Source organism: Telopea speciosissima, chromosome 7 (assembly GCF_018873765.1).
Source record: "Telopea speciosissima isolate NSW1024214 ecotype Mountain lineage chromosome 7, Tspe_v1, whole genome shotgun sequence".
In the NCBI taxonomy this organism is placed as follows: Eukaryota; Viridiplantae; Streptophyta; class Magnoliopsida; order Proteales; family Proteaceae; genus Telopea; species Telopea speciosissima.
Genome location: NC_057922.1, coordinates 40,281,898 through 40,309,402, shown reverse-complemented (window position 1 = coordinate 40,309,402; position 27,505 = coordinate 40,281,898). Strand labels below are relative to the sequence as shown.

The following is a 27,505-nucleotide window of genomic DNA, read 5'->3' as shown; positions in this document are numbered from 1 at the left end:
ACGAGATACCCAAGCTGAGATAGCCTTCACTACCTCTCTCTCTCTCCATTGTTCTGCATTCAAGTTTCAAGTTATTCAGTTCTGCTACAACTAACAGCTTGAAGATTCAATTCAATTGTTGGTTTTCTGCATCAAAGTTCAAGGAACCCTAAGCTAACAAGTAAGTTCATATTTCCATCCCCAAACCCTTCTTCTCCTAATCCTCTAAGCCCAACTCTAACCATTCCCCATACTCGATCTTCATTCCCCATACCCTAAAATCTGCCTAGGTCAATCCAGCCATAAAAATCCAACCAAACTTGGATTGAGCAGCCCTCACACCCCTAAAAGAACTCAACCAGAACCCTGCCCTTAACCCTAAATTTAAACTCTAGATCTCTTCTTCTTCTAATTTTTTAAAACCCACAAACCCAAACCCTAATTCAATAACCATCTTTGTTTACATACTCAACTTCCATAAAACATCTCAGGACCTTCACTGGAAGGCTTTCCCTCACTAACTGAACCTAACCCTAACATCAAACTCTAGATTCCATTTAACCCTAACCCTAATTTTCAAAATCCCACTTGTTTGACCTAGTCGATTCCTCCTATCCTTAGCAGATCCTGATTATCGGTTCTAGCCAGTAGGTAATTCAACCATCTAGAATTACATTACATATACATGATTTGGGAGGCTGATCATTGGATAAGTTTAGGATTTGTTGAAAGGAAAATTCTAGCCACACCATTCGTATACTGCAAGCTAGCGTCTATTCTCTCTCTCTCTCTCTCTCTCTCTCTCTCTCTCTCTCTCTCTCTCGCTCTCTCTCTCCCCCCCCCCATTTTTGTGCCCATCCACTAGCTTGTGGGCGCTGTGCCTATACCTCTCTCTCTTTCTGATAATACAAAATGTTACAAAGTTTAGTAAAACCTGTCTCTACAATATGACCATCATGTTCTGATTTTTACCATTGATTTTTTTAACGATTATTGTTGAGCCTATATTTTGTTCACTTCAACTTTTTTTTGGTGAATAACAATCTATTAAGAAGCATGTGCAAGGCACGTAGATAGTGAAATACAAGCCTCCATCAACCATGGAGTGAAATTTGACCAAATTGTCAAACGATGCATAGACAGGGCCTTCAAGTGAATGAGTTAACTAAAACGTTGGAGTCCCTAGGAATAAAAAGGTATAAGTACATGAGAAAATACGGTACTAGATGTCGAATATTCGAAACAATCGGTTGGAGAGAAAGAGGAACAACCTTTGCTGGATACTGAAGGTATGAGATGATCTCTATATATCTGATTCCACATTGATGTATTCGGCACTGAGGGATATACCTTCCAAGATACCACTATGGATGACCAACACTTCACTCTCAAAATGTCTCCTAATGTGGTAACCTCAGGTTTGACAAGGATTGCTCCTCCCCTCATGGTCTCGAATAATCACACCAATCCCAAATCTTTGATTATCAGAGTTCAACGACGCATCACGATTTAGCTTGAGGAAGGGCTACAACGATGCCTCATGGTCTGTTAATAGGATTTTGGACCTGTGGAGGTTCATGGTGGGCCTGTGTGTTGTTTGAAATTTGAATAAGGTCCATAGGAGTCCAATCTCACTTTCCAAACACAAGGTCCTTACGAGCTCTCCAAAGAAACCAAACAATGAATTTCAACAAACCTACAACCACTCTACCATCTTTCTTTCCAAGCTTGTGTAGTTTTGATATTCCCCAATCCAACTAGAGATATTGAAATTGATATCTTGAGAAATCTTAAAGGAGAGGGAGCAATCAAACCAAACAGCCTGCACAAATGGGCATTGAAGTGAAAAATGATCAACTGATTCCATTGCTTCACCACACCACACACATTGGGGATCAACCAGGAAATGAGGTTTAGAAAACTCTTTTCCAATAGCAAGCCCATCTGCCCAAGCCTTCCAAATAAATGCCCAAATCTTGAGGAGAGTGTGGCATCTCCATATTTCCTTCCATGTTGCGGTAGGAGTAGAAGCCCATCTACTAAGGGAGGAAGATGAGGGGAGGTCATTAGACTTCAGATTTTCAGCATTACAAAGAAAGTGATAAGCTGATTTAACTAAAAAATTTCCATTCTTGGACCCCCCCCCCCCCAAATCAGACGGTCCTCCGAGGGAAAGAGAGATAATCTGAATGATAGCTTCCTTAACAGATGGACTGAATAAAGAATCCAAGAGTTCCATATTCTATTGGTGTCTATCTTGGCTTATAAGATCTGACACCCTTTGACAATTGCCATCAACAATGCCATCATGATGAATCTTGAAATCTGGTAAAGATGGAACCCACTTATCCCTCCAAATGTGAACCCAGTTGCCAAATCCAATCTTCCAATAGGGAATGGCTTCCAACAATTTCCATACCTCCATAATGCTCCTCTACGAACATGAAGGATTGTGTCCAATGTCGCCACCATAAAATCACACCTTGGATGGTAGAGGGATTTCATATATTGGGCCCATAAGGAGTGCGGTTCATGGAAAAGTCTCTATGCCACTTTAGATAGTAAGGCTTTATTATGTATAGCCGGATTCCTCATGCCAAGACCTCCATGGTCTTTTGAATGGCACAATTTATTCCAAGATAGCCAATGAATTTTTGGAGTGCCTTCTTTTCCACCTCCAAAAGAAGCGAGCTATCGTACTACGAGTGCGATCACAGTGAGACCTTGGTAACTTAAAATGGCAGGCAATGAAAATTGAGATGGGAAGGATCACTAACTTTAATAGAACTTTTCTTCTTGCATAAGTAAGAAGTTTTTGTGTCCAGCCACGAAATTTTTTTTACTAGTCCTGCCATTGATCTTATGAAAGAGTTTCATCTTGCTAACGCCTATATCCAATGAGAGGCCGAGGATTATAGAAGGACCGTCACCATAAAGACTTTTTAGGATCCTAGAGTAGCACCTTTTCAAACTGAATGGTTGTGTTTGGATTAAAACAGAGACTCAATTTTTGGACATTTGTAGTTTGTCCACTAGCTCGTTAATACCTATTGAGATAGTCCTTCAGATTGTGCATGTTATGGCCTGGCATATTTTGATCCGAACCCTAACCCGAATCAGAATGTAGATCCGGAACCCAAGGTCATGGCACCGTGCACGTTATGGAGTATTGATTTGATGTTCGAACGGGTAGAAGATAAAGAAGGAATTCTGGTGGTAACCCCGCCGCTTGTCAGTAAAACGACAGATACCTCCCTCGTGCGGTTGTGGAATCCACACACAGATGTACAACTAGTGGTAAGAGACCTTAACCGCGTATTGGGTAATTTTAGTGTTATAAATATGTCCATGTGGATTCGCATATGGATCACATCGACTATTGGGTGTTCTAGCATGAAGATAACGAAGACGGCAATCACAGGTTGGTGTGCTAGTCGATCACTGCATCGACCAGAGATTTTTACTATCACAGATTTTTGCTCCTAGTGGTGTGGGACCTAGTGTTTTGAGTCGGGGATCTCGCTGCCGCGTCCCAAATATTTAATTGAAAAGTATTCCCCCAACATTTAGATACGCGGGGCCCACTAATCAGTCCACCAATGTAAGAGTCGGTTTAATTAGAGATTATTACAAACTAACCCATTAAAAACAAAACATTTCAAATAGTTGATTAATGGGGTATATAAAACAAAAGTTTAAACAACTCAATCCTTATCTAACTCATTAGCCGCCTACCTAAAGGATTAATTAAATAAATGAATACAAACAAAATCTCAAAAATTTATTTCACTTATCTTCTAATCTAACCGACTAACCAATACATTAAATATTTAATTAGAGATATACAAACTAATCTCTAGGACTCTATTCACTTATCCTCAAATCTAACCGACTGAAAAGAAAAGAAAAGAAGAGAAGAAGAAGAAGGAAAACCGATTGAGGGGCTGCTACTTTGATCTAATCCCCATCCTTAGGTAAGATCCTTACTTTCATCACCTCTAATCACTCTAGATTATCTTCTCATGTCCAATTTCTTGCTGAAATCAAAGGAAGAACCATCAATTTTGAGTCCGACCGGAACTGTGGTAGAGGACTAAATCTCGGGGGGCTTGTTGGGTAAACCAACGTTACCAACGGAGGTACTGGAACCAGCGATGTTCGATTGAGGACCGGGAAGCCAGCATTACCAATAGAGGTACTGGGACCGGCGATGTCGGATTGAGGACCGGGGCCGGCAGGCTCCCAGCGCAACTCTGGTTTGACATCGCGAACGGAGGGGATGCTACCTAGGGTGTTGCTGTAGCACAAACTTAGAGACTTAGGCATTATTGTTAGGTAGAATTAAGATTAAAATTGAATCTCATGCACATAGGATTTGGCTTGTGAATGCTTGCGTGATTTATCTTTACTTGTTGGGCTTAGTGGAGCTCATCCCCGTGGATATTCTTATATTTTTAGATGATCATGCAGGTGGAGGTGATAGTGTCGGGGAGGATTCCTTTGAGCCGAGAGACGAGGGAAGAGATGATTATGCTGATTTGGACACAGAGGGGCATGGTCCCAGTTGTGCGTGTGATTACTGTGTCCTTTCTTAAATAATGCAATAGACTGAGAACTCATACTTTTGTGACCTTCTAACTATTCCTTTGGTGGGTGAAACCATTGTATATATTTGAATAGTTAGTTTTTGGGCCTTGTGGGTTAGTTTCGTGGTAACTCAGGGAGTGAACGACTTAACTATGAATGATGAAATATGTATAAAACTTATAGCACTTCACTTTCCCTACACTCTGATCAATGTAACACGTGTTATCTTGAAGTTGTGTTGTGCTTGTGACGTGTATTTACTGCATCTGGATCCTGGTGGTCTCCGAATTCATCGGGTATTCGGGTCAGCCATTGAATCCTCCCAGGGGGTGGGTTCGGGGTGTGATAGTGCATCTCTTGGAGCCTAACTTTAGGGAAAAGAAAGGCAGTCCATCTGCAAAAACAATCTGCGTAATGGGCTAAAAATGATTTCGAACTTTTATGCCATGGATTAAGCCTGACACAAACCACTAGTAAGGGCTTGGGAGGAGATGACAAAGAGAGCTAGAGATAGGGGATCTCCTTCCTAATACCCTTTAAAGGCTTGACCAAGCACTTCACAGCCCCATTGGTCAAAATAGAATAATGCATTGATGTGATGCAGGCTATCATAAGGGGATAAGCCAGATGTAGGTTTGGGATAGACATGCGTCACCAAGACCCAGTACCTGAGAGGGCCTTATCATGTGAACGTATTCTTTGGTTCACCAATGATTATGATTCAAAAGAACTAAAGCCGGTGTTCTGAGAATGCACAAATGTTAAGTGAGTGAAAGAGTCACTCAATATGGTCTTCGCTACTCGATTAAGGAACATCAAGGGGAGTTAGTCTGTGGATGGTCGGATCAGAATCAGGATCTTGTACCATTTTGTAAATGGTTGTGCAAAACTTATTTTCACATAAAATGATATAGGGATTATATTTAGAGTAAATTACTCCCCCTCCCCTCAATTATGCTCGAATGACAAACCCCTCCCCTGGGTATTGAGTAATAACTCTCCCCTCCCCTGCATTCACAATATTCTATCAATCCTACCCATTTCGTTAAAAATGGCAGTTAAGTGATGACATCACCCTAAATATATTCATTTAAACCCCAAAATGCCCTTATATTTGTGATATTCCAATAATACCCGCTAATAACAAGAGAAAATGAATAAGTTAACTTCTCTCTTCTTCTTCCTATCGTTCGAACCCTCGGCACCTATCTGTTATCTTCTTCCTCCAGCGGAAGCAGAGAACATCATCGTACTCTGGTCAACTGAAACCATAGGTGATTTTATTATTCTCCTAGATAATGGAAATCTTCAACTACAGAGGTTCGATGGTGTACTCTTACTTCTCTGACAGAGTTTCAATTTTCCTTCTGATACCCTTCTCGATAATCAAAATTTTGCAATCAATATGTCTCTGGTTTCACCAAATAGCCTCTATTCTATGAGAATGGGAGACAATTTTATGGGTATGTATTCCAGTTTCAAAGCAGGATTAGAACAGATTTATTGGAAGCACAGGGCCATAGAAGCAAAAGCTAGCATCATTGTCGACTGTTGTCAAAGGATTGCGCCCAAAATGTTGTACAAAGTAAATTGCAGGAATCCTTTGACAACACTTCAATTCAAGGATCAAGGATCCAGAGATCTCAATCAAATTAATTCGTTCAAATCAGAATTGGAATATACAAAGGTGAATGAAGAGAAACAAGATCCAAACATTCATGGAGGTGTGAGAGTGAGTGGGAGAGAGAAAATAGATCTGAATCCTTTCGAGGAGCGGGAGAATTTTTCATTCTAGTATGAACCTCTCTGAGGACATAGTCAGCTTCTGATGGTCAGAGACATTTCAGATAGGGCATAGAGTATGCCTTCTTATATAGCACCCCTTCAATCATGGTATATCGCGCTGCTCTCATTCTGATCTTCCTAGCATCCTCCTTATCTTTTGGCAATCTTGGAGCAAATATGACATAATGGGGTCCATCCAGCAAGGCTCATGATCAATGGGCATCACATCTTCATTTTCTTCTATGCTCGGTACTCGGAGAATGTCTATATAGACCGCCAGGTTTAAGTCTTGAAAATCTAATGTAGCTAAACGCGACAACTCATCTGCTGTGGTGTTTTGTGCTCGAGGAATTTGATGTATCTAGAAAGAGGTGACCCCTGTGATCAATGGACGTACCCTTTCTAAATATTTAGCCATGCACTCTTCTTTGGCTTCATATTCCCCGTTTACCTGATTGACGATCAGTTGTGAGTCACTATGTATAACAAGGTTCTTTACCATGAGACTTTGCCAAATTTAACCCTATTATCAACGCCTCATATTCAACTCCATTGTTGGTTGTTTGAAATTCAAACCTTAGAGCACTTTGTATCATGAAACCTCCTGGACTGAACAATATCAACCTAGCTCCATACCCAGCTTTATTTGAAGATCCGTCAACAAATAACATCCACAACTCCTCGGATGCTCGATTTTCTTCATTTTCCGTGGGTATGGCCTTTCCTGGCAGCGTACACTCCACTAAAAAATCTTCCAAGGCCTGAGCTTTTATCGCTGTGCACGGTTTATAATGCAAATTAAATTTGACAAGTTCAACCGACCATGCTACCATCCAACCCGAATGGTCAGGTTTCGCCAAAATCTTCTTCAAAGGCTGGTTTGTTAATACCTCAATCATGTAAGCCTGGAAATATGGTCTCAGCTTCCTTTCCGCCATTATCAATGTAAAGGCATATTTCTCAATGTTACTAGACCTTGTCTCGTATCCACTAGTACTTTGCTCACATAGTATACCAGCCTCTGAATTCGACCATCGCCTTTTGCCAGGACTGCGCTTACCGCCATTGTGGTAATTGCCAAATAAAGTTGAAGTACGTCCCCCAGTTCTGGCTTTGCTAGCAAGGGTGGGTTGGTCAGATACCTTTTCAGATCGATAAATATGCCTTTTGGCACTCTTCTGTCCACTCAAAAGACAACTTGGCCCCTTTGGTCTGCCTCTCCTTTGATCAATTCTTAAGGGCTTTGAAAAATGATAAGCATCGATCACCAGATGTTGAAATGAACCTTCCTAAAGCTGCCACTCTTCCTGTTAACTCTTGTACCTCTTTTACTCTCCTTGGTGGCAGCATACCCAGTATGGCTTTTATCTTGGCCGGATTTGCCTCTATGCCCCTCATTGAGACCAAAAGCACATTTCGTAGGATTGAGCATCATTTTAGTTTTTCTCAAAACGTGAAAGGCTTCTTGGAGATCAGAAACATGATCAGATGCCTTGATGCTCTTTACCAGCATATCATCCACATAACCTTCCATGTTACAGCCAATTTGTTCTCGAAAGATATGATTCACGAGATGCTGATACGTGGCTCCAACATTTTTCAATCCAAATGGCATTCTCTTATAACAGTAGTTATCTCTTTTGACCATAAAGGATGTTTTCAAGATATCTGACTTATGCATTTTAATCTGATTATATCTTGAATAAGCATCCATGAAATTTAGCATTTCATGGCCTGTGGTTTATCAACAGATCAATGCGAGGTAAAGGATAATAGTCTTTAGGGCATGTTTTATTCAGATCCGTAAAATCGATACACATGCGCCACTTACCATTAGGTTTGGGCACCATTACAATGTTGGAAAGCCATTATGGGTATATTGCTTCCTCAATGAATCCTACCTCCAATAATTTTTCTGCTTCTTCTAACATCTTCATTTGTCGCTCTGAAGCAAAAGTCCTCCTCTTCTGAAATACCGGCTTGGCATTGGGGTAGACGTTCAGCTTATGTTCTTCCATGCCCCTATCTATCCCAGGCATACCCGTGACCGACCATGCAAACACGTCTGCATTCGCCCTCAAGAAACTCACCATTCCCTCCTTTGGCTTGCCAGATAATCTCGCTCCTATCTGCACGATCTTGCTCGGATCACCTTCATGAATCTCGATCGAAACCAGTTCTTCCGCAAGCTCCGACCTTTCTTGATCGGTACTTTCCCGAGCATCCTCAAATGTAACATTGAACGTCTGTGGCTCTTTCCCCTTAACTCTCAGGTATGTTTCATAGCATTTACGTGACGCTTTCTGGCTTCCCCTACATTCTCCTACACCATTATCCGTTGGAAATTTCATCATGAGATGTGGGGTGGAGACTATGGCCTGTAAGGCATTCAAACCTGGTCTGCCGAGGATTCCATTGTAAGTAGAGTTAACCTTTACCACCAAAAAATTCATCATGACTGTGGATAGTTGGGGCTCCGTTCCCACCGTGACCAGAAGTTCAATGGACCATTCTGCCTGCACAGGAGCTCCATTGAATCCATATAGGGGTGAATCTATCCTTTTCAGCATCTCCGGAGTTAATTTCATCTTCAGGAATGCATCAAAATACAGGACGTTTACTGAGCTCCCATTGTCCACCAAGATGCGAGCCACCGAGCAATTAGCGATGATCATCTTTACCACCAATGCATCATCATGCGGAGACTGGATGTCCGCCAGATCCTCATCTGAAAAATTTATCTGATGCTCGACCTTTCTTTTCTTGCTTGTTGCTTCTGTCAAACATATAGTCAGTGCATGATTTTTCTTGAGTTTGAGGATTCTCCTCCTAACCCGGGGCCTCCAAAGATTGTCGCAATCTCCCTAAGTGGTTGATTCTCTAAATGTCGTGTTCGGATGCCCGGACTCTCTTCTCCCCAGATAGATAATTTTCCTTTGCCTTCCACCTTCTGCTCTCGGCTCTCCTACTTGCTGCTTTCTCCCTCTCTCTTTACAAATTTGTTCAATTGACCTCTTTGGATCATAGTTTCTATCTCATCTATCAACTGTCTACACTCTTCAGTGTCGTGTCCACGATCTTCATCTGAAAAATTTATCTGATGCTCGACCTTTCTTTTCTTGCTTGTTGCTTCTGTCAAACATATAGTCAGTGCATGATTTTTCTTGAGTTTGAGGATTCTCCTCCTAACCCGGGGCCTCCAAAGATTGTCGCAATCTCCCTAAGTGGTTGATTCTCTAAATGTCGTGTTCGGATGCCCGGACTCTCTTCTCCCCAGATAGATAATTTTCCTTTGCCTTCCACCTTTTGCTCTCGGCTCTCCTGCTTGCTGCTTTCTCCCTCTCTCTTTACAAATTTGTTCAATTGACCTCTTTGGATCATAGTTTCTATCTCATCTATCAACTGTCTACACTCTTCAGTGTCGTGTCCACGATCTTCATCTGAAAAATTTATCTGATGCTCAACCTTTCTTTTCTTGCTTGTTGCTTCTGTCAAACATATAGTCAGTGCATGATTTTTCTTGAGTTTGAGGATTCTCCTCCTAACCCGGGGCCTCCAAAGATTGTCGCAATCTCCCTAAGTGGTTGATTCTCTAAATGTCGTGTTCGGATGCCCGGACTCTCTTCTCCCCAGATAGATAATTTTCCTTTGCCTTCCACCTTTTGCTCTCGGCTCTCCTGCTTGCTGCTTTCTCCCTCTCTCTTTACAAATTTGTTCAATTGACCTCTTTGGATCATAGTTTCTATCTCATCTATCAACTGTCTACACTCTTCAGTGTCGTGTCCACGATCTTGATGAAACCTACAATACTTGTTTTTATTGCGTTAGCTGGCAGGCTTCACCATCTTAATTGGCCAACGCAGGGTCAACCGATCTTTGATTTCATTTAATATGTATGCTTGCCTGTGCGTGAGCAGTGTGTATGCTGGTTCTGGCTTCACATCGCTCCTTGGAACCCATGCTTGATCATCTCTTTTCCTCTTCCCCTCTCTCTATTTGATGAGCACATTTATGTGTGAAATCTTAGGGCATAAAGCATGCATTTTACCACATTGGACAGAGTTACTCGGTGCTTTCTTGTGCTTTTCAAGTTTTTGGGCTATTTATTGCTATTCTGGACTATCGGGAGTTGTATGTCCAAATTTACATGTAAAGCTGCCCAATATTTTTGTATGGCTGTAAAGAGGACTAAATTTTGAGCAAGATGGACGTGACGGAATTCAAGTTCGCATCCGTTTAGGCCTCCATGCAGTTGATTATTCTTTTTAGGCCAAAGAAAGATAATGGGTCAGAAATGAGCTGTAATGCAAGCCCATAGCCGTTCTGCCACTTCCCAAGGATATTTTTTACATTAAAGAAGACATTTCTAATCAATGGTGGAGATCTACTACCAGTACAGGACAGTTTTGATAATTTTCCAATCTTGAAGAGAGAGAAGAGTTGCTACCCACACTGCCACAAGATTCCATAATTTTTTAAGGCTCACAAGTTGTCCACGATTTTTAGAGGGAGCACACAGGGCTCCACGATTTTTTTTAGAGGGCACATTGGGCATTTTATTAACTCCTTGAGTGGAATCCTAGTCATCACCCTTATTCTCTCTCTCCTCCAACTTTCCAAGGGCACTTTTAGAATTTTACTATGGATAGATTTCTTTTGAAAAATATTCTCTCATCCATGGAAGGTTGAAAAGTCAAAGATGAATTGATCTCATTGCTTGGAGAAGACACCTATAAAAAAAAAGGAAGCACAAGAATAGAATTAGAAAGTTACTTTTTGAAAAATAGAAGGTTTATGTAGCTAAGATTTTTATCTCTCTCTTTTTCTATTTTTTTCTTTTTCTTGGGGTTCAAGCTATTTGTAAAGGGAAAGAGAGAAGAGAATATTTTTCTTTTGGAAGATTCTCTCCACCATCATAACCCTCCACGGTTTTGAGAGGGAGAGAAGCTCCCAAAACCGTGGGCTCTCTCTTCTCTCCTCTTCTCCCTCCTTCCCCTATAAATACCCCAAGGGTTTTAGCTTGTAAGTTGTTCAATTATTAATGAAAATTTCTCTCTTCTTCTTCCAATTTTTGGCTTTCTAAGTTTTCTAGTTTGATTTATGAGCTTAGTTTAATGGTTGTAATAGGTTTAATTCATGCTTTACTTTCAATTTATGTCTTCAATTTGGTCGTAATAATTTAATTCTAGTTTAGTTTTAAAGCTTTCTAGTCTAGGCTTCTAATTCTAGTGAGAAGAGTTAGAGACTTGAAAGAGGAAGCCATGCAAGGATTGTTCAAGTGTTCAAGCTTCTTCAACTATATTCATGCAAGGCTTAATTAATTCATGCACTTTCAACTTTGGTAGAAGGGAGTATCAAGTTCTTATTTTTATTTTTTTATGTTCTTCTTCTTCTTAACCTCTTAATTCTTCTAGTTTCTAATTTCTTCTTCTATTAGTTTTATTTTATTAGTATTCTCATCTCCATTAATCCTTCTATTCTATTAGGAATTTTCATTCTCCATTATTTTTATTTTCATTCTCACTCTCTACCTCTCTAATTTAATCATGCTTTTAGGATTTTATTTTTTAGTTACTATTATCATTATGCATTATGGTAGGATTTTAATTTAATTATTTTTATTTTAATTTCAGATTTAGTAGCGCCATTTCAAGTATGAGAAGCAAGCAATTTCAATCCGGTTCAAGCCCCTTCGGGTTCTACATCTTTAATCTCTTAGTCTCATTCTTCCTCTCTAATCTCTTTCTTTTGTTTTTTTTTTTTATGTGGTTGTGGTGTGTGGCTGCGATTTATTCCTTCCAATCCGCGTTAGTATTGATAGATTAGATGCTTGTGTTAAGACGCCAATTCAATTCCTTAGATGGGTCATTTTGATAGATGCTTGTGAGTTAGGACGCGTTAATTTAATTATTATTAGTTTAGTCCACCACTTTAATTAATTTGGTTCACTTTGCATTGCTTTAAAGTGAGTAAGATAAAGTGGCGTACATCTCCTTGAGTTCGACCCGTAGCTATGATTGATCCATATGCTTACGGTTATTATTTCTTGCAAACACTGCTCTCTGTTCTCCATTGATTTGTTTCCGCTAACTAGCTGCTCCTTTCTTTCTTGACCTTTCCTCTCGTTTCTTGACTCTTTTTCTTGCTCTACAGCGAGAACCTCTGCCAAGTTGATGTGTTTCTCATAGCGTGAATAGAGATCATACATGTCTGTCGGTTCTTCCATGATCAGAGACTCTTTCAGCTTCCTATCTCTGATTCCATTGCTGAGAGCTTGGAACTTCACCATTGGATCCAGATCTCGCACTTCCAAAGCGTCCTTATTGAATCTGGTAAGGAATTCCCTGATTGACTCTCCAGTTTGCTATCTGATGTTCAACAGGTTCGCCGCAGTCTTTTTATGGATCCTGCTACTTATAAAGATGGTCAAGAAAGCTCTTCCTATATCTACAAAACTAGAAAGGGATCGTGGCTTAAGGTGCGAGAGCCATTGCCTCGCTGATCCTTTCAATGTTGATGTAAACGTTGCACATGATCGCATCAGAGGCCCCTTGTAGATACTTCAGAGATTTGAAAGTCTCCAAGTGATCTTCTGGATCTGCCGTCCCGTCATACTGCTCTATTGGAGGCATTTTGAAACCTTTCGGTAATCACTCCGATCTGATCTCATCTACAAAGGCCAGATCTGTCGTGAACTATATTTCTTGACTTGATCTACAACCTTTCTTTAAAACTTCTTGCATTTGTTCCTGCAGCTCTATTACCCTCTCATTCAGAGCCTGCTCTCCCTTCCTCATCTACGATCCAAGTTTCTTGTTACCATCTTGAATGTCTTTCGCTCTTTCGCGTACATAGTTAGCATTACTATGATTCTCGCTGTGTTCCAGAGACGCAATCCATTCTCATTCCTACTCCAATTGAGGCATCTTTTGAGGGATACCTTGTAAGATTGTGCGCTGCAAATTCATCATTTCTTCCATCTGATCTTTCCATCTTACTTACATCGCCTCGAACTGTTCCATCGTAACATAAGGTGGTGGATCTCCGGTGGTCCTTCTCTATGAGTTTCCTTTCTTTGAATTGTTCTCCTCCGAGATTACATCATCCTCTCGTTCCTCATGAACTCTCTCGATTGGGGGATCTTGTGTGATTGTCGTTGTGATAGCTGTGTTGATCACCTTTGCAGCCTTTGATTGATTTCGAGTATTTGTCATTGTGGATCTTCATAGATCGAACTTTGTTCCCACAGACGGTGCCAAAAATGTTGTACAAAGTAAATTGCAGGAATCCTTTGACAACACTTCAATTCAAGGATTGAGGATCCAAAGTTCTCAATCAAATTAATTCGTTTGAATCAGAATTGGAATATACAAAGGTGAATGAAGAGAAACAAGATCCAGACATTCATGGAGGTGTGAGAGTGAGTGGGAGAGAGAAAACAGATCTGAATCCTTTGGAGGAGTGGGAGAATTTTTCATTCCAGTCCTTTTTCGCTGTCCCCTTTCCTCCTATCTATAGCCTTCTCCCTTATTCCAGTTTTCATAGTGCATTTCCAAGAATGCCCCTTCTAGAATCTTGATTCCCTATTCTTGGGCTTACCTAACCTTCGTTGTAGTAGATCTTTTACCCCTTACTTCTGTTTATCATTCCTTTCTTGATTCCTTCTTTCCACGTGTCCTCACAGGATTGAATAATGAGAAATTGTTCATATCATCGACAATGGACCAATTTACGCTCGAATCAGCCCAAATGGATTTCTGGGTATGTATCAAACAGAAGCAACACCAGTTGACGTGCAAGCTTTTGACACCTTTCAAAACCCAATTTCAGGAATCCGACGACTGAAGCTGGAATCGGATGGGAACCTTAGGGATTATTTTTGGAACAGTTCGAATTGGGTTTCTGATTTCCAAGCGATCAAAGACGAGTGCGAACTTCCAAATGCGTGCGGATCTTATGGTCTTTGTATTCCATGGGGAGATTGTTTGTGTCTAGATAACCGAACAAAGTATTCCTTCGGTGGATGTCTTCCACCAGAATCCGGCGATTTCTGCGGTGTGATTGACGAAGAGAAAGCAGATTCGAATTGGGTATTAACAAGAACTGGTGTTGAGTTGCCTTACAAGGAGTTAATGGGATTTGAAAAGATGGGATCTTTAGAGGAATGTGAGAGTTCCTGCGAGAGTAATTGCATCTGTTGTATTTTTTAAAAAGCTCTAGGTTTTGCAATGGGGTTGATTATCCAATAAACACATTGGTGAGTGTCAGAGATGAAAGCAAGATTGGGTATTTCAAGGTGAGAGGAATCGAAGTAAGGAAGAGAGGTGAAGGAGTGGGTTTAGTAGTTGGGATAGCTCTGTTGGTTGCTTCGGTTATAATCTTGGTTGTGGGGTTGGTGGGTTCATGATATTTAAGATTTGGAGGAGGAAGGAGGAAGCGCATGGGATATTCAAGAAGAAGGAACAGGGGTTGTTTCAGCTCTTCATCTTCACTTTCTCTTTTCCAAAGGTTGGAGATGATAGAGCAAGGAGAGAGAAGTCACAATGTTTTAAGACAAACTGTGAAAGGGTAATATAGTCTTTTCCCATCACTTAACAACCATTTTTGACGGAAAGGGAACGGTTGATAGAATCTTGTTAATATAGAGTAGGGGAGAGTTATTACTCAATACCCAAGGGAGAGGTTTGTCATTCGAGCATAATCGAAGAGAGGGGGGAGTAATTTACTCTTATATTTATGTTTTTTGTTAAAGATTTGGGAAAATATCATCCCCCACCCCTCTAAGTTTCCTTAATGTCAACCCTACTTTATAAAGATTCTATCAACCGTATCCTAAATGACTAACGCTTTTCTAAAAAACATATGAAAAGATGAAATTACCCTTTTTAATTATAGTGCAAGTAGAAGTCTTTCTCCCTTGCTTATGAAAAGACGATATTACCCTTTTTAATTAGAGTTAAAAGGTAGAAGCCTTTCTTCTCCCTTGCAACAGCGAAATCGAGAGATAGAAGAAGGGGGAGAAAGAAGACCTGCAAGCTCCTCCGCCATTGACGATCTACAACCTTCCTGAAAACTCAGGAATCTTACTCCAGTCCTTTGTTGATTTACGCCTCCATTGGTTGCAATCACCAAATAACGATCGAGGTGGGTGTCAAACTTCAGTTTCTGGACCATGAAAATAGGTTTAGTAGTCCAAAAAGCAGGATTCCAACAAAACAAGGGGGAACAAAAGCAGAAACTTATAAGAAACAGGGGTAAAATGATTTGTTGATTCTATTAAAAGAACAATTCATTTGGGCGTCAGTAGTAGTATAACAGCAGTAGCCAAATAAGGCTTTTGATAATTGGGAATTTGGTACATGGCACAAAAACATTAAGGTAAAACTCAAATCTACGGAGTTTGTGAATCTCCATAAGATACGATCATGGCAGAAAGCACTTCTTCTTAGTCCAAATTTTGAATCCTAAACCTTATCTATAGAGATTTCTAAACAGGGATGGTGATGTCGCTGAAATCAAGCTGAGTAGTGATATCTGCGAGCTGTTTCTTCATACTCATGTCGATGAGCTTAGATCCTAAACTTCCATATTTGATAGTGAACCCTGCAATGAGCGAGGGATCGAGCTCGGTCTTGATCCTTACGTTCTTCGCTCCCGTTAGTCTCTGCACCCCCTTTGCAATCTGCGCCAAGTGCTGCGACTCCAACTTCACCACCGAAGTCACCACCGCCAGCTCCGTATCAGTAATCTTGTTGTACAGTATCTCAAATTCCTTCACTATTTCCTTGATCAGCTCAATCCGCTTCATGTCCACCAGAATGTTCAAGAAATATGCCACGTGTGGTTGCAGACTCGACGTCTTCACAATATCATCGACAATCTCCCGTTTCTTTTCCTCGCCAATCGTCGGGTTAACGAAGTAGTTGTACACCAGAGGTTCGTTGAAGATCTTCTCGATCTTATCGAGGTCTGCGTTGGTAGCCTCTAAGGTTTGGTTTGATTTCGCGACATCCGCAAGGGCGGTGGCGTAGCATGCAGACGCGGAGTCCGCCATCTTTGTGCCGGCAGCGCCGCCACCTCCTCCCCCAGTTCTGGTTTTGCCGACAGTTTCGTAGCGAGTTTTGGGATTCTGAGGGATGAGATGCTGCCGGAACGATAATCGAACGGTCTTAGGAGCTAGAAGCTTACCGGAGACTCGTGTTGCAGGTGAGGACTTGGTTTGAAACGTGATTGCAGATTGTTGCAGAGCCGCCATGGTTTCCCGGCGAGAAGATTGAGTACAGACACTGATTCTGGTCTGGTGTTTATCTTTCCTCCATCTACAGTTCAAGGAGGCATAAACAAAGCACAAGATCAAATTAAACAGATATGAATAGATAATGGTTTTAAAAAAAAAAACGTTATTACCCTTAAAGAAGGGGTTTTGCTTTTGGGAGAAAAACGACGCAAAAGGGGATTTTGGGATTGGAGAGGGTAAAAATGGAATTAAAATAGATTAAGGGTAATCTAAGGTTTTAGAAAAATTGAACATGTCCACATCATCAATTAATGGCATTTTTTAACGGTTAGGGTAGGGTTGAAAGAATCTTTATAAAGTAGGGGAGGGAATTATCATTTTTCAAAACTTGGGTATTGGGTTGATATTAAGGAAACTTAGAGGGGAGGGGGATGATATTTTCCCTAAAGATTTTAATATTGTTTTGTGGATTCCGATCACGTACATAGACGCCTTGCTATGGACATATACTATGGAATGGGGTTTGGCAGTACTTGTGTACATGTCCTAGATTCCATAATAATGATGTTGATTAGTGGAGGGTTAGTACAGAATGGTTTATAATTATGCAAGGGTATTTTTGGATTTGTTAATTAAAAATTAATTTATTTAATCTTAAATGGACTTGATACAAATAATTAAAGACCCATTAAAGATTAAAATTTTAATTATTTTATTTCCTTTTTAGATTCTACTTCTTCACTAGTTAGAAGCCCATCAAGGAAGCCCAATAGGGTTTAAGCAAATAGGAGAGAGAGTGTCAGACTCTCACTGGGAATATAGGAGGGGGCTCTTTAGAGCTCCATCTGTTTAAACATAAGGGGGGACGGCCAACATAGCTTGGCCGAAAATTCCCTCCCCCCCTTGGAAATCGTGTCTCTCTCTCTCTCTCCTCTCTCTTCTCTCTTACTCTCTTGCTCTCTTGCTCTCTTGAGTGGTGAAGTTGGTTAGGATTTTGGAAACTGTAGTTTTGACTAGATTGGGTCATGTTCTTGGAGAAAAAGTTCTGATTTGGCTTGTGGATCTTCTACTGCATCAAAGAGATTCAATTTAGGATTTTCTTGAAGTGCTCGTTAGAGGAAGAACCATTATCTGGAGGAGCAACATTGAGGCTCTGCAGGTTAACAGATCTTGATGTTTATTTTAATGCAAGGGAAAAAAAAAAACCCTTAATCGATCTCTTTCAGCTGCACGTTCGGGTATGGGATGGTATCCTCTCTTCATGGGATGGAAAGAGATGATTCTTTCTTTTCTTGTTGCTTTCCTATAATTTATGAGACAAAAAAGAGAATGTTTGGTGAAAATTTTTATACTAAATCCTAAATGCTTTTTGATTGGTTTCTCATAACCATGATAATGTTTCATTTTGATTTCCCATGGGCAACCATAGAGATGATCCCATGACGACACCAATAGTGCATTGTTTTTTGATCTCGTTGGTGCTGTGCAACGTTTTTTCGATCTCAGCTGTATTGGAGATTTTGCCTATGAGTTGTTTGTTGAAATGTCTAAACAAGTGTAAGCATTATGTATTAGGAATATGCACTTAAGTCAAAATGTGTAACTAAACAATGTTATTATTCTTATCTAAGAACGTGTTTTGCATTTTCAGAATGAGAATGTATACCAAACACAACCTGAAAAAATATAAATAAATAACTCTGAGTTATCTTATACTCTTATGCCTATCAGAACATCACCTTGTTTTGTCCCATTGTTACTTAAAAATGTTTTACCCAAATGTTTGTTGATTTTGTCATCCAAATGTCGGTGGGGTGGGCATTCCCTTTTCTGACCTGTGTTTCTAAGTGCGTTTTTGTATAATAACCTGTGTTTCTAAGTTGAATTCCTAATTGACGTAAAGCACTAAAACATTTTGTAATGGGTTACTTGAGCCCGTTTGGTAATGCTTCTGTTCCAGAACAGGTGTTTTTTTTACCTTTATCATTTTTTTCAGTTTTTGTGCTGAAAACATGTTTCTAGGCTCTAAAATGGTGCTTGGTAAACTTGTTCCAGAAACATTTTTAGAACAGAAAAACAACACAAATCCGTTTGGTAAAATCTGTTCTAAAACACCTTTTACCAAGTTAATGAATTATTACAGAAATGTCATTACTTGACTAAACTTACTTAAAATTAAGATGAAAACATCCACCATGATCATGTATGACTATCAAAAAAGGATCTTGGTGGATTCGAACCACCATCCCCTTAGAACATGCTTGAGACATGCTCATGTTCCAAGTGCTCTACCAATTTGAGCTAAAGACCCAACAAGTAGAGTTTGAAGTTTACAAGTAACCCAATTCTTTTTATTCATTGCATTCAATTTACTTCTACAACTACATCTTAAGAAGACCATGGTTTTCTTTACGATCATAAATGAACATCTCTACATGTTGTGCTCGAGTGTCTGAGTGTGGTATGGGCAGCAAGGGGTGGGGGTGAGTGTGGTGGAGAACACACTCATCCCCACCCCTTGCTGCCCCTACCCACCCTCACACACTTACCCACCCCTTGCTGCCCTTACACACACTCACACACTCACCCACCCCTTGCTGCCCTTACACACACTCACACACTCACCCACCCCTTGCTGCCCCTACAAACACTCACACACTCACCCCCACCCCTTGCTGCCCCTACACACAGTCACACACTCACCCACCCCTTGCTGCCCCTACAAACACTCACACACTCACCCCCACCCCTTGCTGCCCCGACACACAATCACACACTCACCCATCCCTTACTGTCCCCGTACAGTCCCCTGTTCTTCCATTTTTTTTCCCCAATTCTTCCATTAAGCAACATAAGAAAGCCCTATGAATCAGGGTCAAAAATATACTAGGAAGCATTGAAAAATAAGGACAAGATGTAGTCAATTTGTAGGAGAGTACAGGTATGAAATTGGGGGTGCAAATTACTGAGATAAGTAAAGGGGTAGAGAAAGAATCTAATGAAATAGATTCAAATGAAATCCATTTATTTGCCTGTATGACAAGGCATTCATACAACCCAACAGAGCACAAATTTTAGGCATTCATTTTCTGGGGCTTGAGAATTCAATCTAGCCCAGACAATGAACTAGCCCATTGGAAGGTTTGGGTCATTTATGTGTGCCTTTCTCTTGCAATAGAAGGGGTTAGACAGGTAACTATACCCCTATTCTTTGGAATGAATGGTACAATTAGCTTTAGACTACAAACAGTGCTCAAACCCAATCATTATTGATTCAGGAAAGGCTAATCTAATCACAGACAAAATAGGTTAAAAAAAACTGACTCTAAAAGCCCCCCAATTGATTTCTATGTTTGAGGTCCCAATTGCAGATAATTCCTTTTCCTTAAAGGTTGTCTTTTGTCACATATAAATGTTTTGGAAAATTGTTATGACTCTTTAGGAGTCCTTATAAACTAGATCATTGTCAAGGAAAATGGCACAAACTTGTCAACCATATATTGGTGTTCAAGGTCTTAAAAATTTCACCTACTTTTGACTTTCATGCTCAGTATTGCTGTAGAAGAAGGAGAAAGCGCAGAAGAGTTAATTAAAATAATGGGACAAGTGCAAGGGTTGAATGTTGTGTACCCTGGCCAGAGAAATTTGATATTCTCTTCTAGTCTATACCTTACCTCATTTATTTTCCTTAACTGTTACACCCGTGACCCAACTCGTACTAATAATACTTGTATATGTGTTGTTGCGTAGCTTATACAACCCTTCGAAGTCTCGAAGGAAGACTTTGACTAGGCAAGCTTTAGACTTGGACCTTGTACCTTGTTGTTCGCTCATTTTACATGATTTGGTTCCTGATCATTGCCTTGGCTTCTATGTATATTATTGATACTCTTTCATATCCTCTCTGCATGTATAACAACCCCAATTAGAACCCCTTTTGAACCGTTACCCTAACATCCTCGAAGTAGACAAGATCGTCGGAGTGGATTCAAATTCTATTCTGCTGTCAACGCATTACAACCATCTTTGAACCCAATTTCGAGGTCCTTATCTTCTGATTTGATCAATGGTTTCTTCATGAAAAATGTATCCCTTTAAGTCTAGTTTACAACGCATTTTGAATCGTATCATTTTGTTATGTATCGATCAAGTTATGGCTAAAAGAGTGGGTAGAGGTCTGCTATATTTTGACCCGACGGCTCATGCCTGGGAAACCGGCAGACGATGCACACAATCCGCCACTACATCATCCGCTAAGTACGAAAATAATGTTATTTTGGCCTAGTTTCATCTTGCCTCGATCCAGGGCTTAACCCTTGGTTATTTTAGACTATTTGTGATCCATATGACCTAACTAAACCCTAAGACCATAGACCTAAGACCTATTTGGATTCTATTGTGTTTTAAAACTCATTTCAAGCCCCAAATCAACCCCCAACCAAACACACCTTTGAATCCTAATCAAAATAGATGAAAACCACAGCCCCCCCTCATTTCTCCCATCTCCAACACCTGAGAGAAGAGAGAGAACGTGGGAAGAAAGAAGGAAAGAGAGAAGGAGGAAGAAGAAGAAAGAAGAAGGAAGAAGTGCTGTCCCAAATCCATCTTTGCACCATGTGTGAGCTCTACCTTCTTTCCAGCACCATTGAAACCCATTCCAACCTTGGAGCTCATGGGGGATAAGAAGATTGAGCCACTCCAAGCTCAAAAACACCTCCCCTCTGCTGTTCCACTGATTCCCCATTGTAAGCAACCCTTTCCCTCTCTATTTCTATTGCTTTCTCTTAGGTTTAGATGAGTTAATGATCAATATTAGTTTAGATCATGGGGCTTCTTGCTCTAAATGCTTTATCCCTTTTGTTTGATGTCAAAGACATCAACTATTGACCTAGAATCACCCATCCTCAGCCCCATGGCTTAATTGCCATGAAACCCTCTTGAAGAACCTCAAATTCGAGGATTCTTGATGTTGGAGTCCATCCAATCTCCTACCAAACCATAGGGCTTCTGTTTCTAATTAGTTTATTCACCTAATTGGATGCCTAGAGCACCATTTGGAACCCTTGAAAACCCCATTCCCTTGCCTTTGGCTAAGATGCCATGAAACCCCCTTCTATAGACCTTCATTTTGAGGTTTTGAGCACTAAACACACAATCCATGCCTTGGAACCTAATTAGGATCTAATGTACATGTTTAATGGCTCATTTGGAGGCCTAATACATTAACCCATAGGTCCCAACCGATCCCATGGCCATTAACCAGGATTTGGAATCAATCCAAGCCATTTCCTGCACTTTCGGGCTCTGGCGGATGATACAGCTGGCGGACGTCAGCCAGGGTAAAATTGAGCACAGCCCATCTGTTTTGTTTAAAGGCCACACTGCCTGCATAGTCCGCCAGGTGCATGATCCGCCTAGGCCAAATTGATACTGAATTGGAGTTTTAATCTCCAGACCTTGGACCCTGACACTCTCTCACCTATTGTATACTTGTATGATGACATTCTAGGCTAGCGTACGCATGCGGGAAAACCATACACTACACGAAAGATAAGATTATTTACGCTTCAACGATGTGAGTGGATTGAACACTTGAACTATTTTATGGAGTGTTTCTCATTAGGCATCCGGTTAGTTATGCATGTTGAATTAATTAAGTATCATAAGCATGACTATCTCTCCTGTGTTATGTGTAATGAATGGGGGCAGGTTTATTCATGTATGAATAGTGATGGACTTTACATATTGATCATGCTATTATGGGGGGTGTAGAATATAAGATGCTTTATTTATAATTCTTTATTATGATGGATTGTGGAATTGATTCGGGTGTGATCGGCAGACCGTTATCTCGATAACACACCCGCCGTATTGTTACTTTAGTGTGGGTGTAAGTCAAAAAATGAGAAGGTAGTGACCTCCGAATTAGGCACTACGGATTCAACCTCCAAATTACACTCGCAATGTGTAGAATTGTAATCATTATCATTGCATTCTATGGTTGTCAGTTAGCTAGGAGGGGATGAACCCAGTACTACGACCCTTCCGACAGGGGTGTAGGTGTCGGCCAAACCCATGGGTCCCTACCGTATTTCGGGGTAGCCCACCATGAAGTCATCGCCGTACTTCGGTGACTCCAGGATGGAGTTTGTATTGGGGGCTCACAGACAATCTCGGTGAGAGAGTCCGGTCTCGCGGGTTTCCTAGGTAACATTAGGTTGACATGGTCCGAATACCATCCATTATGACACCGTTATTTGTCATCCGTTTATGGCACCGTTATTGTCATCCGTTTATGGCACCATTATTTGCCATCCGTTTATGGTACCGTTGGCCGATGATGCTCCCTATGTTACTGTAGTACTTGACCTGACTTAGTCTCTCATTGTTAGGGGGGAAAAGGTATCGAATAAGAACATTCATGCATCATGTGTGATGAGCATACTTCAGCATGTCACACCCCCAGAATGACTAGACCTAGTGGGGCACATGACACCGGATCTTAACTGGGGGTGGAGCAATTTAAACTTAAACATTGACATTTAATACAGTCTGTGCATGGATCATAAATTTTTTGAAGTCTAAATCATTACAGTTATCCATTCAAGAGATCCATGACACAATATCCATCCGAGTCATAGCGGAAACTTTCATGGGTTAGGGGCATCTAATTAAAACCTTTAAACTAAATAAACATCAACCTCTAAAACTCATCCATCAGGTAGTAACACTGTTGGCATCTATCCCTATTAATTACAGTCATCCTTTAAACCATTCTTTCACAAAACATTCATCAAGATAACAATTTAAACATTTAGAATATTGACCTTAAATATACTTCATGAATATAAAGGTTTTCTTCAGTCAGAGTGGTCTTGCTCAACCACCAAACCCATTCCTTTCAACTTTAGCTCCTTGCTCTGTAAAAACCATTCAACAATAATGGAATGAGCTTGAAAGCCCAGTGAGCAAGATAAACAATCATACATAACTATACATATACATAATGCATAGCCATTTCTAGGACAACATGCATCTTATATAATTTCTATTATTTCTCTAACCATTGATAAGTTACCTAATTCCATTTTTTTAACCTTAGCCTCAACATACCTTTGTATATGTTATTCTTTTGCGTCGGGTTGTGTCTCGGTAGTAGCCTCGGCTCCTTTCATTGCTTTTATGTCGAGTCATATATTGGCATTAGCCTCAATGTCTCTTTTATCCTTTCTATTTAGTCATGCCTTGGCCTTAACCTCAACGACTCTATGACACCATTTCTTATTGACTTAGGACTTCATTTAACTTTCATTCCATTCCATTTCATTGACCATTCATTGTGTACTAAAAGTACCATTCCATAACTATCCTTAACGTTACCATGAACATGTGCATGATACATAGGGAGCTTATATATCATAATTGCATGTACAATAAGAGTAGATATATTCATTCATTTTCTTAGTTCATTCATAGTCCTATGTACTCATATATTCATTCTTTCATTCGTATCGTATTATATGTGTGTGATAAACATTATATCATCATCATCATCATAACTTTGCCTCAAGCTTCCCACTTATAAACCATCTATTATACATTATTATCTTTTTTGCCATCCTCCATACCTTTGATGCTTAATTAGCATCTCCTATCACATTGAGCCATCATACTTATATTCTACCATGCATCCTTTATTACCTAACCCAATCCATCCTTAATTTCATGAGCATATACATGATACATAGGAACCTACCATATTTAAATGCACAACATATATAGGTGCATTAACTTCTTTCCATTCTTTTGTTTATTCTTAGTTCCATGTAATCATGCACTCCTTTATCCATTTATACCATAGTAAACATAGGGATATAAACATGGTATTTTCATATGTCGAAACCTTGCATTTACATTCTCAGTCATATTCCTATATACATACTTTCTTGTCATTTCCATTTCAATCTCTTTAAAAATACCATATAATCATGTCATTGTATTGTATTGAATATAAATATTTATATACCATTATGCATTCTTCACATCAATCATGCATACGTAGTCTATAACTAACATAATGCATATCATTCTTTCACATGGAGCTTACATACTTACTTAGAATTATGCATTCTTTACATCTTTCATGTATACATAGTACATGATACTAGCATATAGCATGACATCCATTCATTGAAATCATTCATCAACCATGCATAGCTTAATAGTTACATATCCTAACACAATTGAATATCGTTACGCACCTTTCATCGCTTCCCGACTTTCCAACTTTGAATCGATCTTTGGGAGGCCCTAAAGGTCATCAAAACAACCCATCATTATATCATTTTTGGTATCCAAGGACTGACCAAAATATAGAACCATACAATATAAAATTTTTCCCAAAAATCATAATTTCATTTTTCGGGACCATTCTGCCCAGGGGAAAAATACAACAAGACATAGGGTAACTTCATGGGGATATTTGACTCCCTTTCAAGCAGATTTTGGAAAAACCTTGTTTCATAAAACATGAAGCCACGGAAGTCTTATTTTACCAGTGACAAGAATCACTCAATTCCAATCTAAAATGAGTGAGATATGACGTATTTACTGTACATAGGTCAATCTGTCCAAAAATAAAGAAATCCGAAATTTGGAGAATTTTATGAAAACTCAATCAATTATTGGGGATTTTGTTCCCAAGCTTCCATTCATGCATTCCCCCATTAAAACACATCCAAATAGGCTTCTAAACACTCTTAAAAAGCTCAAATTGAAGCCAATTAGATCATTCAATAAATCAAAAAGATAAATACCTTCTTTTTTAAGGGAAACCCCAAATTCAAGAATCTTTCTCTCAAATTTCATATTAATTCATAAGATCCCTTCAATTCAACATGGATAAAACCTCTTTGCAACCTAAGAAAGAGATTTGAACTTTCAATTTCATAGATTTATCATTTAATTTCAAGAACCCAAAACTAAATTAAGCTTTCTTACCTTCAATTTCATCAAATTGCTCTTCAAATTCTCAATCCCAAGCCATTTTCCTTCTTTTCTCTTCTTTTTCCCCTCTTTCTCTTCTTTAGAAATGCTAAGGGAATCTTCAATCGTATGAGTTTGCTTCTTCATAAGGGTTGTTTATATTCCATGGCATTGTTGTAAATATTAGGACTTCTCTTGAATTACCCAAAAAACCAAGCCCATAAAACCTAACTTGAAATCTCTCTTATGCCCATCCATTACCTTCTTCTTTCCTAATATATCTCTTCATTAATTCATATCTTACTGAAAATATCTCTTATGCCCTTCGTTTATCTTCTTCTTTTCTCTCTTATCCCCTCATTAATTTACATCTTCCTTGAAATCTTTCTTATATCCTTCTTTTATCTTCTTTGTAACTTTTCAATTAAACCCTCACTAAAACTCTTCTTTTCCTTTTTGTTCACAACCTATAGTGAATTAGTATTTGAAATCTTTCTAGTGAGTTTCCTATAATGTCTTTGTTTCCCTATTTCATTGAACCAAATAGTAAACCATGAATCAAAAAGTAAACCAAACATATATTTCATGCACTTTAAACCAAAGTCTATAATTATAAATCATAGTATATAAAAATGTACCATAGTGTATAAAATCTTTATATAGTCAATATACATCGGTCAAGGGTTATAAAATTATATAAATACCCTTATATGGTCATACCTAACCAACAAGCATACTCATGCTTATAATTCATTTTAGAATATGCAAAATCATAAATACATATAAACTTACCATAAATTGGCAATTTCAAACATGAAAATTTATTCCCTTCCATCCAGTCCAGTCATTCCATAAATTCAAGAAAAAACAATATTAAAAGATAATTCTTGGGTCAGGGTATTACATCCTCCCCTCCTTATAAAATTTCGTCCTCGAAATTGACGTACCTTGGTCATCAATCAAATGAGGATTACTTACTCATTCATCCAAACTCAAGCTCCCATGATACTTCCATAAGACTTTCACCAATAGGACAGCTCGGTTCCGTCAAACTTTGTTCTTTCTTTTTGAGTTTCATAACTTCTTTCATTGGGGCAGTTTTCATTCTTTTTTGTATCAGTTTCACCCAATAGACTTCCATACACTCGTGATACATCTTAGTACCACCTGAGTGAACGGTATATGAGTATAGGGTGCTATCTTTCATTAAAATTTTGTTTTTTTTTATAATCATTGGGCACACACAGTCTGCTCTTAAGAATCCATCATCATCAATGTAAAAACTTATCTGCTTACCTTCTCCAGTCTCATTCTTTAACTTTTCAAGGAATGGATCCTTGAATTGTTTGCCTTATTCCTTTCATTGTCATAGTCTTAAGAAAGACAATTTGGTCGAGCCGAAACTCACATGTTTCTTAAAATTTTTTATTTTTTATTTTTTTCCAACTTTTCTCTTTCCTCAAAGTTTGCAAAAATACTTTCACACGTTTATCATGTTCCTTTTCGCTCTTAGAATAAACTAAGATGTCATCTATAAACATAATCATAAACTGGTCCAGCACATCATACACTCTGATCATAAGGTCCATAAACATCGCTGGTGTACCTGTTAACCCAAAAGGCATGACAAGAAACTCATAACAGCCGTACCTTGTCCAGAATGTCACCTTTGGAACATCTTCCTCTCTAGCATTTATTTCCAGTCCACCAATACCTAACTCAGTTTTTGGATGGATTAGAATATTGGTGGGATCTTTATTTTCCACTTCTAAGTAGTGGAGGAAACATTCAAGAATCCATTACTCCACTCATTCATATTGTTGAGTGAAACATTACCAAATCTTTCAGTTTCAATTCTTATCTTTCTTTACTGTCCTTGTCCTTTCATTTATCCATTCCCTTTCATCATTCCTTGATTTATTCAATGTTTAG

The 27,505-nt window shown here is 39.4% G+C and overlaps 1 protein-coding gene and 1 pseudogene across 1 annotated transcript; one reads left to right on the top strand and one right to left on the bottom strand.

The window, feature by feature from the left end:
- Positions 1-3,372: 3,372 nt before the first annotated feature.
- Positions 3,373-14,775, top strand: LOC122668561 (annotated as a pseudogene).
- Positions 14,776-15,805: 1,030 nt separating this feature from the next.
- On the bottom strand, positions 15,806-16,623 carry LOC122669018 (ATP synthase delta chain, chloroplastic-like). The gene has a single exon (XM_043865624.1). The coding sequence runs from the start codon at positions 16,604-16,606 to the stop codon at positions 15,839-15,841; it is 768 nt and encodes a 255-aa protein (XP_043721559.1). The 5' UTR covers positions 16,607-16,623; the 3' UTR covers positions 15,806-15,838.
- Positions 16,624-27,505: the final 10,882 nt, after the last annotated feature.